The 14919-nt window shown below is 43.3% G+C and overlaps 1 protein-coding gene across 3 annotated transcripts in view; it reads left to right on the top strand.

The window, feature by feature from the left end:
* ABCA1 (ATP binding cassette subfamily A member 1) overlaps positions 1-14919 on the top strand; it is a 125352-nt gene that overhangs the window by 25797 nt on the left and 84636 nt on the right. For all 3 annotated transcript variants that reach the window (XM_032860758.1, XM_032860760.1, XM_032860759.1), the window contains exons 3-5: positions 3628-3721; positions 7745-7886; positions 9220-9338. In XM_032860758.1, coding sequence (XP_032716649.1) covers positions 3628-3721; positions 7745-7886; positions 9220-9338 — 355 coding nt within the window. The remainder of the gene's footprint in view (positions 1-3627; positions 3722-7744; positions 7887-9219; positions 9339-14919) is intronic.

The raw sequence follows: 14919 nt of genomic DNA, 5'->3' as shown, positions 1-14919 counted from the left end.
AGACAGTTGTAATCATCACTTGTATATGTACCATTTTATGTTGTTTTCTTCTTTCATTTAATGTTATTTGGTGTGCATATTCCCATGTTTTCAAATAATCTTCGTTGTTATAATACTGATTTTTGATGTGTAGACTGTGTTTTATAGTTTTGAAATGCTTTTATATCCATTATCTTCTTAAGTTTCAAAGCAGTTCTGAGAGACATGCATTAAAATTTCTGTTTCACAGGTAAAGAAAATATTGTAACTTAGGAAGTTAGCAAGAGAAGGATCTTTTGGCCCAAAATCTACCATTGCAGGATGCCACTGACATTCCTGGTAGTTTTACAGTAGTTTTAATTTGAGAAATTCATACCCTATTGCCAACATTTGAATGCTTATTTATTAACTCTCTGGACCTCAGTGTCCCCATCTGTAAAATGGATGCAAAAGCATATGGGGGTCACTAGAGCTGGGTTCCACTGCTAGTGCACTCTCTTACGAGGTTATGGGTGAAAACCTCTCCAAATCTTAGCTTCATGGTAACAGTTCATCCTGTCTCAGAGTCATTATGAGAATTAAGTATTAGAGATGAGATATCTAAAAATACCTGGTATACAGTAGGTGCTCACTCTTGACTGTAAATATTATAATTCATGTTACTTCTGTGGAACCAGTTGATGTTTTGTGACCTTGCCACTGAATGCGTCATTTCCCAGCTGGGTCACCTGCTCTGTCAATGCCATGTGGCCTCTGGAGTTGGGCAGAACTAGCAGTTAATCCTAACTCTGCCTCTGTCTCCATTACTTACTCCTCCTTGAGCTTTAGCCTTGCCACACATAAAATGGGGACAATAATGGCTCCTATATCACAAGGTTGTTTGGAGAATTGAATGAAATAATCCATATGTAATGTGCCTACTACATATTGGACTCTAAATAAATAAATGGTAGCTACTATTTATCCTAAATGTACAAATGTTAGCTTCTGAGTGGCAAGGTTGATAACTTATTCATACTCTTCATTTAATTTTGTTTTTGTTTTTTTCTGAATTCATTATTCTTTTCTGACTTCATTCACAGCCCATTTTTTTTAAAAATGGCGTAATTGTTAATATTTGTAAGTGATTTTATTTAGCTGTATGCTTGTAACATACAATTTTGTGTTCTGGTTTTTTCACTTAATATTACATGGTTAATAGTGTCTGTGTTTCATAGATGTAATGACAGTGTAATACATTGTCCAGTAGGTGTACTGTAATTTAATAATTTCCCCAGTGTTGTGCAACTAAGTTGTTTCCAATATTTTGCAATTATAGTGTTTCAGTGGATGAATAACTTCATGTATATAGCTTTTTGATATTTTAAATTCAATTCTGTAGGATGCCTTCCTATACATATTACTTGGTCAAAGGGGATAAACATGTCTTTTGACTTCATATGGCCAAATTGCTTTCCCAGAGGGCTCAACTGATTTATATTTCCATCTTTATTATTTTATAAACTTCAATTCATTCTCTTTCTCAAAATTTTTTAAGACTTTCTGTGTGGCAGGCTTAGTGAGAAGAAAGTGACAGTGTGAGAGAAAGTCCTTTTTAAATAGGGCCCCTGCTGTGCCAAGTGCTGGTGAAGGCAGGGTGTACCTGGGAGACTCCAAGGAGGGACTTCCCACTCTGCTGGTAGAAGAGACCAAATGTCATTTGAAAGCTTGGAGATTTCAGTATGTGTTGCCTCTTTGGGATTATGTATAGAAATATTAGGAAGAACAGCCATGTCTTTGGTCTTGGAGACCCCATTGACAGCATGCTTTCTTCCAAAGAGGGACCCAATAATACCTCCCCATCTCCCCTCCCCCCATGTTGCTATGTGGTATCAAATAGTATAAATTATTCTTCATGGTTATATGATAGCAGTGGATTTTTGTTCCATTCAAGAAGTAATAACATGCTTATTATGGAAGATTTAGGAAACACAGGGAAGTATTTAAAAAAAAAATCACTTGTGTTTTTAATCACCCCAGGACATCTACTATTATCCTCTTTGTATTTCCTTTCAAAAAGAAGATTTAAAAAAGAGTTTAATGGGTAATCATATCAAAGGTCTTTGGAAATTAAAAGTGGGTTATTTAAAATACCAAAATGCAATAACAAATGATAAACAAAAAAGCAAAAACACTCTGAAGTACCAGTAAGAGCAGAGAGTTTAATTAATTATGATCTATTCACAGTATGGAATATCAAAGTGGCCGTTAAAATCCATCTCTTAAGAAAATATTTTATGTCATGGAAAACACCCCCATTATAATGTTAAATGAAAAAGGAAAATGAGAAATTATATGTTCTGTATGATGCAGTTTTGTAGGTAAAAGTATTCAGGTATGCATAGAAAAAAAAGACAAAAATATTAATGAAGGGCATTGTTAGCTCAGTTTACTAGGGATTGTCTTTGGAAAGTAGGATTAAGGGTGATTTGTATTTACTTTTTTCTACTTTTCTAGAATTTTTTAATTTCAAGTTTTCCACAATAAAAATATATGGACTTAAAGATCAAGGGAAAAAATTCTGTTTGAAAAAAAAAAAAAGGGAGGATTTCAGGCCAGTGTTCTATTGACTTTGTGGCTCTGCAGCCACAGTTATAATTACTCTTAACCACAAGGCCCCGTGCCTCTTCTGGGCTCTTTGGTGTTCATCTTAATTAGAACCTCAGGATCTAGAAATGATGGGAATGGAAGAGGTGAGAGCTTCAGGCAGTGTAGCTAGTTTTCTGAACACCCCTGGTTCAATTAAATTATATCTAAAGATTTCCATCCTGTCCCTGGGTTTATTTATCCCTCGGTAACCCACCGAGGCAGGGTTTAGGTTTAGAGACACCACATTGTTTCAACCAGAGTGGATCGTGCTCACCTGTAAGTTTAATGATCTTCTAACCCACTGGAGAAGATGGTACTGAGACCTTGCTAGACAGGGAAGAAGAACTTTGCACTTTTCTCAGCTCTTTGCAGTCCCGGAGGCACAAAGGTCCATATGGAACCCTGTGTCAATTTCCATTGTCCTTTGGTGCCCTCTTCTCAGCCCAGTGTGTGCGTGGGGGGCACCTCTGTGTGCAGTTAAAGGTGCAGAGGTGCAGAGGTGGTGTGTTGAGCACAGCAGTTTGCCCCACCCCCTCCTTTCCACTAAGGGTCCTTCCTTACCTGACACAGCTCTAGGCCTGGGAATACGAAGCTGACTCAGTGCTTGCCTTCATGGTGTTCCTGTTGCCTGAGGCAGCCAGTGATAGATGATTTCGGGCTGGAGGAAAAGGCTCTGGGAGGAATTATGCATGGGTTACTGTTACAGGAGAAGGGTTTCTCACTCAGCCTGAGATTTTAGTAAAGGAAATGGTGCTGGAGTATTCTGTAGAATGGATAGTAAGTAATGAGCCAGAGGAAGCAGGATAGGAGGGGTTTCCCTTTCTTAAGGAGTACACAGAGGTATGGAATGCAATGAGGACTGCAAACAATTCAGTGTTGTTGAAGCTGGGAGAGTGGTGGCAAAGACTGGAGAGGCCATCAGTTGCTTAATTAACAATTGTGGGTTTCCCAAAGGCGAGTAGAGTTAAGCATCCATGTTATTTTTTAAATGCACAGTGCTCTGTTTTATTTCCCCCTCAGTGTCAGCTGTTGCTGGAAGTGGCCTGGCCTCTGTTTATCTTTCTGATCCTGATCTCCGTTCGGCTGAGTTACCCACCCTATGAACAACATGAATGTAAGTATTGAGCATCCCGCTGGAGAGTCTACTGGCATGCGACATTCAGGAGTGGACATAGACTACATTTGACCTGTTCTAAGACACTATCTTTAGGAAACACTGCACATGGTTTGGAATAGAAATGCTTCCAATTTTTTGATAAGGTGTGAACTCAGGAAACCATTTTCAGTCCTAGCCAATGGTAATAACAGTAATTATAATAAAAGCCAACATCTGTTTCATACATTTTAGATCATGAAAGTAAAAGCTTACTGATAAGTCAGAGGATGGTGATTAAAAGAGCCCCCTCAGGCTGTGCCTTAACTCAGTTGTCATGCGGACCTGCCAGGTTTTTTTCATGTCATTATGTCTTAATTGCACAGTTGTAAATCAGGGAAACATATCATTTTAAGCAGCGTTTGTATAGAATTGCTCAGATTGAGCAATATGATTTCATTGGATTGTTGTAACAACCTTGTACAATAGACCCTCATTGTTAGCATTTACTTTAATTTCTTGATAAGTAAATTAGGGCTCCAAAAATTTCAGGGAGTTGCCTGAGGTCACACATCTAATAAGTGACTCTCATGAAATCGAGCCCTGATCATCTGACTCCTGCACCTGTATTTGGATGATGGCTGGTATAGTGGAGGGTAGAAAATACAGTAGTGGCTAAGAACACAAGCTCTCCACGTCAGGTGACCTGGGTTTGAATCCTGGCTTCGACACTTAGTAGGTATATCACCCTGGGCAAGTCACTTCACTTCTCTGTACCCGAGTGTCCCGAATTCTATCAAAAAGGAATGACAGCAACTATCCCACATGGTTCCCCTGAGTGTCATTCTGTCATTACCATCTCTGTCTCCTGGCTCTGCTCATTGGATGGACTGTCTGCAGAAATGTGCCTGTTTGAAGGGTCAACATTTATGTGGGAAGTTTCCCTGGGACCTCTGTTCCATTGCTTCCATGTCTTTTCCTGCCATTAGCTAGCTCCACTCACAGCCCACCAACTGCACCGGTTTTTGCCAGGATACTGTTCTTCATGGAGGAGATGGGGTTAGGGTCACTTTTTAATTGTGTTCTTATCCTGGTCCCTACTCTCTCACAGCACACACTGGTAGTTATTTACCTGCTAATTTGCTAATATATCATATACATTTTCAAGTTTTAAAAAAAACCCTAAAACCACAAAAACCACAAAACCTCAAGAACATTCTATTACATGCGATTTTCTGATTTTGCCAGAAAGGAAAAGAGCATAAAATGAAATACACACTCAATTTGTGGACCTGGGAGGGAATTCTGCTTTCTCTTTTGTTGCCCCAAAGATTAATGAACAAATGCTTATTTGATTTTATTTTAGCATTACCCTAAGCTTCACTGAAGTACAGTTTTAGGGCTTTAGGGAAAACTCAGCCTTTTTATCAGCTAGGCTATGCTCTCTCAGGAATGATCACAAGTAGGCAAGACAGTGTAGTGGAAATAATGCAGACCTTGACATTAGACAAATTGAGGTTTGTTTGGATCCTTGCTACACTGCTTGCTGAGGTCGTGATCTTGTTCATGATCTTCGTGATCGTGATAATGCTGTTGAATTGTAATCCAGATCCCTCTAGATCTGGACTATAGATTCTAGGAAATGTGGAATTGCTATACTTACAGAAGGCAGATGAGATTTTTGTCTCCCACCGGTGCACTTCTTGTAACCTTACCTCCTATTCTCACCACCTTCTGGGGACCTAGCCAGAAGGGCAGAGAGCTAAGATGAAGCCTGCAGAGGTGTTTTGTGCCTGGGAACAAAGGATTAGTGTATGATTGTTTCCCATAAATCTTACCCAGTTTGAGCAAGGGCCATCAAGGTCCTAGTCACTTCTCTGGGTCGTGGGAGTCCTTTATGCTATTTGATTGTCATCCTGTATACCAAATGCCAGGTGCCCATACTGCTTTTTTTTTGGGGGGGGCGCAAATCAGGTAGGACCCAATCTCTAGGAAAAGTCTTTGTTTTACTTCCCAAGGATTAGCTTGAAATAACTTCCCCTCCACTGCCCAGTGCTGCCTGGACCAACACTACCCTATTTTGGCTGCCAGTATCTCCAGGAGATTGAAGAGAATCCCTTGATTCTTCGAGTATTTGGTTGGGTTACGTAAGCTTTTCCCTGACCTAGGCTAGGGACCTTGTTTGGTTTTCCTTGAACTATTAACAGGGAGATAAGGAGGTTAACTGAGTAAATGTTCAACAGGCCAGAGTCCCTGCTGAGGGTGCCCATAGTGATCAGATCTTGTTACATCCTTGCTTTGGAAGTTGCCTTTCTGGTTGCATTATGATAGAAGAAAAAGAAAAAAGGGATCCCACTGCTGGAAAAGCAAAGGGTAGCACTCCTGGCTGTGGCTTACTTTCTGGGGAGACTCTGTTAGCATATCTGCACAAAAAGAGTAAGATGAATAGAACAGGATTCCTCCTTTGGAGGAAGGTCATAGCTGTGGGGTAGAAGGAGTATTTCTGGCTGGACGGTGGCAGAGTGAGTCCTGTTGTAGGCTCACACCCAGAGTGCTGCAGCAGTCCCGACAGGCTCACCCACCCCCCATGATGGGGCCTTTGCCCCGGGCCGGCCACTCTGCTCCCTGCTTTGCTTGTAAGAACTCACACAGTACCGCAGCTCTGTGGAGTCGACTATATTTCTGTCACCATTTTCAGATGAAGAAGCTGAGGTAGGGGTTGAGTAACTTGGTCAAAGTTGCTACTTAGCAAGTTTCGGGGACCGGATATGAATCCCCATAGGTCTGACCCCAACCCCTGTAAAGCTACAGCTTTACAGCCCTTCCTCACTTAGAGCTATTGTTTTTAATGGCTGTAAACTCTTTTAGGGTCACAGGTAACCCTGAGAATATGATGAAAGCTGGAGCGTTGGCCTTTCTGTCCAAAGGAATTCACACATGCTTGGTCCTTTGGTTAAAAGCCTTGGTCCCAGAGCACATTTATCTTGAACCTCATTGGTGGCCCCTGTGGCTGCCTACTACACACCAAAGTGTGCCTCTGACACATGGGACCCACCCATGTCCCCCACACCTGCTATTTGTCAGCAGCTCCTCCATAATGAAGAGAAAGGAGAGTGAGGAGGTGAGTTATGGGATGCGGCTCGTTGTTTGGATGAGTGACAGAATAGCACTGACAACAAAGGTGGCTTCACAGATGACATCAGACCCCAAGTTAGCATGTATATTAGATGCCCTTGAAGAGCTTTTGAGCTGGCAGAGGAGGAGAAACCAGCAGAGGACAGTACCTGAGGGGACTGAGAAGAGTGAGCACAAGGGAAGCCTTAGATATAAGGGAAGGAACATGGATTGGGATCATGAAAATGTGGGTTCCACTTCCAGTCCTGCCCACTGACTTCTTGAGCATTTTTTAAGAAAAGATTTTATTTATTTATTTGAGAGAGAGAGAATGAGAGGAGGGGAGGGACAGAGGGAGTGGGACAAGGAGACTCCCCCCTGAGCAGGGAGCTGGACGTGGAGCTTGATCCCAGGACCTCAGGATCATAACCTGAGCTGAAGGCTGACACTTAACTGACTGAGCCACCTTGGCACCCCTCCTTGAGCATTCTTCACCTGCCACTTCATCTTACTGTGGTTTCCTTAGAGCATGAAGGAATTGAATCAGGCCATTCCCGGGAGCCCTCCAGGTCTCTGGCAGGAGAGGCAGGCAGTGGAAGGTGAGATAAGTGTTGTCAGGTACTTGCACATCAGGCAGTTATGGTGTGTAGCTACTCTGCCCCTCTCATCACTTCCCCAAGGCTGAGGTCATGAACCCCATTCTACAGATGATGCAAGTAGATTAAGAACTTCTATCTGATGCCAAGTTTCCAGCTCAGACTGGGATCAGTCCAGAGGTGGCAGGTATCTGGGATGTGAGGAATGGGACAAACACGTTTGGGTTGGAGCAATGTGTGGGTGCAACCAAAAGAGATAATCCTATCGAGGCCCGAAAATCACCTCAAAGAATTAATGTTTCTCTTTGTGTTTTTCTTCTTCTTGATTTCATAGGCCACTTTCCAAACAAAGCCATGCCCTCTGCAGGAACGCTTCCTTGGGTTCAGGGGATTATCTGTAATGCCAATAACCCCTGTTTCCGTTATCCAACTCCTGGTGAGGCCCCTGGGGTTGTTGGAAACTTTAACAAATCCATGTAAGTACTATATCAGGTTTTCTTTCCAAACTTGTCAGTTAATACTCTTCCTTCCCTTCTCAACCTCTGGAGAATTTTGAATGGTTCAATTTGAGTGAAGTTGCTTTTGTAAAGGTTTGGAGAATGAGGGCAGGGAGAATTGGTGCCAGGACCTAAGACTGTGGATCTTACTTTGGTGCATTTTAGGAGTAACAATATGTAGATTTTATGACAATAAGACTCCTGTGGTAGGGGGCCATTCTTCCAAAAACTGGTCAGTAAGTAGAGAAGAGGGAGGCACAGCATGTCAGCTCTGTCATTCATGATTAGCCTACTCACTTAGCCACATTTCCTGTGCATCTGAACTGGCTGGTCTAGGCACTGGGGGAGGTGGTACGGAGATAAGTACAGGAGGGGACCTGCCCACAAGCAGCTCATAGCCTGGGCTGGGCGAATTTGTCCCTTTGCTTCCAGATTCACTCTTACTCTGTCACTCCCTGTCATACTGCAGTGTCCCAATGTCTGCAGGTCTCTCTCTTCTGTGGCGTGAGTTCCCTGAGGGCCTGGGTGTTGCTTCCTTGCTTTTATCTTCCTGGCTCCTGGGTCCAATACTGGACATAAACATGGACTTAATAAGTGTTTGCTGATTGAGCCATTGAAGATTCTTGGAATGCACGGAACCATGGCATGAGCTTGAGTGGACAAAGGACTGTAGGAGATGTATCAGGATAGTCCCGAGGAAGTTTGCAGAGTCAGACGGGGCCACATTATAACGTCCATGGACCCTAGACTTTGTAGCTTTCAGGGACCCCCTCCTTGCACGCAGAAATATTAAAAATTTTATTTGATAACTGTGTTGGTATAAAGATGACTATAATCCAGGTTGGATTCATGATCATATATGTTCATTCTGAATTTCTGGATTTCATTTTTTTCATTCTGATTTTAGAAGGTAGTAAACTTTTTTGTGGACCCTAAGAGCATCCTGGGCCCTAGGCACTGTGCCTACTGGGTCTCCTGGATAAGTTGGCCCTGGATATGTATGTGTGTGGGTGGGTGTGGGGTGGGTGTGAGGGCTTCCTGGATGGAGGCACATGGGCTGGGCCTTGAAGGGTGGTAGGATTTGATTGTGGGGACACACAGGAAGAGCATTTGGGGCAGAGATGGTGGGTGGGCGGGTAGGATCCTGGGGCATTGGTGCACCTGGGTGTGGGGAGCAGTAGGAGTGGACCAGGGCTGGCCCATGGAACACCTTGTAGCCAGGCGGGGATATGTTTTCCTACAGATACTTTCTTCAAGCAGAGAGGCAGCGGGTCTAACCAGGGCTTTTCTTCTTTTTTTGCACCCTCTACAGCGTGTCTCGCCTGTTCTCGGATGCTCGGAGGCTTCTTTTATATAGCCAGAAAGACACCAGCATGAAGGACATGCACCAAGTTCTGAGGACATTACAGCAGTTAGAGAGTTCCAGTTCAAGTAAGCAAAAGCCTTCTGTGCGCTGGCTCATAATTGGAAATCGACCTACACAGGGGTGAGAGGGCAGCCCAGGTGGCCTGGCCCTTGCTCTTCAGTGCTTTCCTAGGGAGCTTTCCTCCTCAGTGGCTGGGCTGTCTGGCCTCTCAGCTTCTCTGCAGGAGGTATTTGAGAAGAAACTAGGAAGACAATGAATGTGCTGGCCTCCTCTGGGGAGACAAAACAGAAATCACTAGAGAGGAATGGCACAGGCCTGGCATTAGGGCAGTTGGGGGTACAGGTTGCTGCCAACTCCCAATTTTTTTTTTTTTTTTTTTTGAGTAGCCTGTATGGTTGCAGCGAATGGACAGATTTATAGACGAGGGATGTTATTTGCACATAAGAGCTGTTAAAGTTGCAACTTGATATGGATAGGTGGAAGGTAAGCCTTTATTTCTAAAAGGGAAATGCAGTTCATCTTCCACCTAGTCATTTGATTTCGTGTTGATGGGCACTTGACTTTGGATCTTTTAAAAGTGAAGTCTTCATCTCTGATCTGGTTAAGTGCCCAGGGAGCTCCTTGCCGGCCACTGAGGAAGTGTCCAAGGAGCAGGCATGGGCTGCAGAAGTCATGGAACAGTCTGCCACGCAGTGGCCAGCCAGGGGGACACTCTCCTGGGCGTGGGCAGTCACGGTGTGCCTGGTTTGTAGAGAATTTAAAAGCAGTAGTGAAGTTGACTAAAAAGGGGTCTGCTTTTTGTCATCACCATGTACCGGTGATTCTAAACAATGTCAGTCATAAATTACTCTCCATCTTGGGCCAACTGCTGCTCTGCTTTAACCAGGAAAGTACTTTTTACTCAGTTTGGTGTTTTAGGAGGGATGAGGAAGGTCAGCTTCTGCTGAAAAGCCTTATAGTTTGGGACCCACTTGGCAAAAGAAGAAGTGGTACAAAGTGCTAAACTTTCCACCAGACTTAGAGCCTTTTCTTGGGAAGATAGAACTGTGCTTTCCCTGGGCAAGAGAAGAGGCATTGGGCAGCATGGTGCCCGATGGGCTGGGGAGTCGTGTGTGGGTGGCAGGGAGCAGGTGTCACTTCCACTCAGAGGACTGACTGTGCTTGGTCTCCTGGGTTAGTTGCAATGAGCTCCTGGCTGAACCTCTCTGGTCTGCATGACCTGGCCCTCTGAGTGCTCTTTCCTTGCCCTATAGGCCCCTGACCTTGCATAGGACCCAGAGGTTGAAGCCACCAATCAAAGTGTCTGTCCTTTCTGATCCGCAGGAGGGCCCCTGCCTGGCAGACCAGAGATAGAGCTGGGGTTATTTCTCCTACTGTGGAGACTCAGTGTGTCCCACAGGAAAGAGTGCTAGGGTATATTACTTTGTAGCTTTGTTACTTTGTGAATAAGTCTTTAGACCCCTTGAGGCTACTCTTCTCATCTGTAGAGTGGGGACAATAGGAAAACCTATCTCATAGGATTATTGTGAGGAATAGATGAGATAACACATGTAACTGCTTCAAAACAGCACTGGACACAGAGGAAGCACTTAGGGAATATGAGCTGTGATTATTTTGCAGTGGTGACTTGGCCAAAACAGTTAACCTCTCTGAGCCTTAATTTCATCAGCTGTAAGATAAGAAAAACTTGCTATGTAGAGTGTCAGACCTGGCACGGTGTCTGACACATAGTAGATGTCCAGTCAGTGGGAGCCACTGTTATTCTTAGGTGTCAGTGAGGCATTCCTGAGCACCTGGCCTTGCCCTCCTCCCTCTCAATGTCATGGCTAGGGAAACCGACTAACGGACAGAGCTGTTTCAGATCTTAGTGGGGAGTTCCTTCCACACAGATCCATTTTTCCTCTTTGAGCAACTGGAGACATGAGTTAGGGTGGAGAAGGCAAGACAAACCTGTGTCCAAAAAACTTTCTCGGCAAAGCTCTGAAGAGAGGATCTCCTCTGATTTTGATTATATTATCTCAATGCTTATTACTTATTTCTGTCTTCACCCAGTCCATTCCCATCTCTGCCCAGCAGCTCCTTCCTAAATTGCTCCCACCTTTCTTTGCCTGTCTTGCACTACTAAGCCAGGCCTCAGGCTGGAAGGAAATACACAGAAATGTTGCTTCTTCCTAGGTGAAATCAGTAACTTTTTGCCAAATTTCAATAACACTCTAGATTTCAGAGAGAATCCAAGTCTGGGTTATGTTAGTATAGATCCTAACCTAGAGACCTGTGTTTTTCTGCACCGATGGCCCTACTCGCAGTATGATAATGGGTTTAGCCCTCTTAAACGTCACTGTTAGGATTGGAAGTATCCTTGGTCTCGAGTCTTGCCCTCATCAACCTTCTCTACCACACACCCTCTCCCTATGATGGGACTTACCTCTCACATAGCAGCTCATTTTGGGTAATAATAGCTCCAGTTAGCAGAACATATTCACTACCGTGCTATACCTTCCAGTCGATGAGTTTAATTCGATTTCCCTTGAAATATTTAAAGACAGCTCTTGTGGTTTTTAACCCCTTTCTTCCTGAAGTCTTTAACTTTTCTAGGATAGATATCCTCCATTCTTCTTCTGGAATATATTTTCCTCCCTGATTTCTGCCTTTGTTCTGGCTGTGTTTCAGTGTGTTTATGTCCTTGAAGTTTATCAGAAATTACAATGGTTTTCCAGCATAGAGTAGAAGGGGATTTTTGCTTCCCTGTTCTGAGCACTCTACTTCTATTAATGCAATCTAAGATTGCATTGGACTTTTTGGCATTCACGTCACACTGTTGACTCCTATTCCTCATGTAGTCAACCAATATTGCAGTCTTTTAAATACACAGTATCGCAAGTTACTTGTTCTCCATTTCTTAATCACGCTCTTGGCCCTTTAAACCAAAAGGGAAAATATCTATTTCCTTCTATTTTGCATTTTTAAATTCCCTGTGTTGTTTTGTCCTTCCTACACAAACCATTTTAGATTCTGATTTTGCCATGTGTACATTTGCTGCTGCTTATTGTTTCCTGTCATGTAGGAATTTGATAACTAGCTCTTTTTGTTCTCATATAGGTCATTAATAACTGGACTAAGGCGGGAGGTTTGGATCAGTCCACTGGAGACTAATAACCCCTTTGGACTACTCCTACTCAGGCTCTTACAGATTCACCAACCTATGGTGTCATCAGTGCTGAGCCCCTGCCCTGTGATCTAGTTGGAGGACTTGTTATTTCCTCCAAGTTGGATTCATTGGACTATCCGCAGATAATGTGTGGATATGGAGGTCTGGACTCAGTGATACTGTCTTCTAATGGTTTCCTGGACTTGAGCATCATTTTATTTCTATTTATTGGATGAAAACTTAGAGGTCTTTTAGTTCATTTGCAGATAAATGGGTTGACTCAATCAATCATTCAGCCAATATTTATTGAACCTAATATGTGCCACCCAGTGTTCTAGGTGCTGGGACACAGAGGTGTTCGAAACAAAATGTATCCAGTTCATTTGGAACTTCCATTCTAGAAAATAACCTGATCTAGAAGGGGGAGTGACTTTTCCAATTTGCACAGCCATGAGAATGTTATTCTAGAAACGGAGCACAGGTAAATGTCTGCTGCTCCACGAAATTCTCTTTCTGCAGTGCTATCTTCTGCTGTTCTAGTAATCTTTTACCTGAGAAGGTCTCTAGTTTTAAGAATGAAATCACAGACAAATCTAATTATTCTTGAAACCATCCTGATGAGAAACCCATATAAGAAGCCTCACAGAGGGGCCTTTACCTGATTTTCTCATCACTGGAACTTTTTGGACATTCTGTTATTTTCTTCCTAAACCTATAACTACACAGGTTGAGCAGAGGTTAAATTAATGTTTGGGAATCCATGTGAGGAGCATTCATTCTTCGTAAGTCCCCATCATGACTGTAACACAGTGAAAATGTAAAAACTGCACAAATTCTTGGACCTGTAGAAAAAGTGACAGGTGTAGATTCTGTCTCTGAGATGCAGACTGGCAAGGAAGAGTGTTTCTCTGAGTGTGTTTGATGTCCTATCTGAGATTATTTCAAGAAGTATATAGATGAGAGCTTTTCATTTTAACCCCTATCAAATTGCAACTTCCTGGGTAGTATCGCTTAGGAGGATGTTAAATGGAAAAAGTTAATTTAAAGAATACATTGTTTTCTGTGCATATGGTAAAACTTGTGAGAGCAGTTTGTAAATAATGGAGAATTGGAAAAGGCTGGTATAAGAGAAAGAATTTGGGGCTTTGTGTGAAGATTAATTTTGGGAACAAATTCAGGCTCTAACCCTCATTATCTATGAACCTTGAGCATGTTTAGATTATCTCTGACCCTCAGGATACCTAGAAAATAGAGATTACCCAAGGGTCATTGAACATGAGATCAGATGACATCTGCGGATGGCTAATAGTGGGGCACAGCACAACTGACACACGATAAATCTGAGTTGTCTCATCTCTCTTCTGTTCCTGGTGGACTGTTTGGTTTTACCAATTTGTTCAACCTCTCTGGGCCTCAGCTTTCCTTGCCTTGAAATTGGAACTTTGGCAAAACAACCTGAAAATGTTTCTTCTTGGAAACTTGGTCAGTTCTTGCAAGGGGTGGGGGGGATCAGCTGGGACTAGCCAGTGATGTGAGCTATCCCCTAGACTGTAGTTCTCGAAGGTAGGATGGGGCCTTATTCATGGCTCTATCCCAAGCATTAGCATAGTAGCCAGTATGTGGTAAGCAATCAGGGGATCTTTGTGGAGTAAAAGTGAGAAAAAATACCTGCCCTTTCTCCTTCACAGAGTATTTTAAGGATCAAGTGAAGTGCTTGGAAAGGTGTAAAATCCCAGCATGTGTAATTTGTGTGAACCCAAGTCAATCAGGCTAAATAATAATGACAAAGGTTCTTCAAATAGTCTCAGCTTGCTTTCTTCCACAAGGTTCACCCCAGAACATTCTAGGACATGCTGCCTTGAGCCTGGAGGCTGGAAGTGGATTTACTGAGAAGCTAAGGAAGGTTCACCCTCCTCAGTCCCTTCAAAGGCCCTGGGAGAGATCTTAGCTATCAGAAAGTGTCTCAGTAGGATTTTTAAAAAATACTCTTTTTCATAGAGAGAGCCTCTCAAATCGTGTCGGGCTCAGGCCTCACAGACCTGCATCTGCTCTTGCCAGAGGCCTTGTGGAGACAGGAAGAAGTGCCATCTTTTTTAGCCTCCCTCCTGGCCCTTCTCCTCAGGCTCTGTCACCACCCCAGCCCTCCTACATCTCTTTGGTGAATCCAGGAGACTCAGATGGGGTGACTAGCTGACTGACCAGAGCCAAGGCCTCCCCAGTGGGGCTGGTGGCACTCAGATCAGGAGTGGGCTGGAGAAGATGTCCTTATGTTTCCGCTCTGTCTTTTCTACTTATTTCCTTTTCAGCTATTTAAATGCATTGGTTAGTGCTACACACCACCGGGCTCTTCCTACTTCCTCCTCAATAATTCTGCTCATATATCCACTTTACCCCAGTGTCTCATTCATTCCCCAAATCCTGGAATTTCCACTATGCACACTCCTTCATCTGTAAATGGCCCCAAGGCCCAGCCCAGGCTGATCTTGAGTTTATACCAA

This window comes from Lontra canadensis, unplaced genomic scaffold (assembly GCF_010015895.1).
Source record: "Lontra canadensis isolate GAN:19392208 unplaced genomic scaffold, GSC_riverotter_1.0 scaffold19, whole genome shotgun sequence".
NCBI lineage: Eukaryota > Metazoa > Chordata > Mammalia > Carnivora > Mustelidae > Lontra > Lontra canadensis.
Note: the sequence above shows the minus strand (reverse complement) of the source record. Positions and strands in the feature narration are given on the sequence as shown.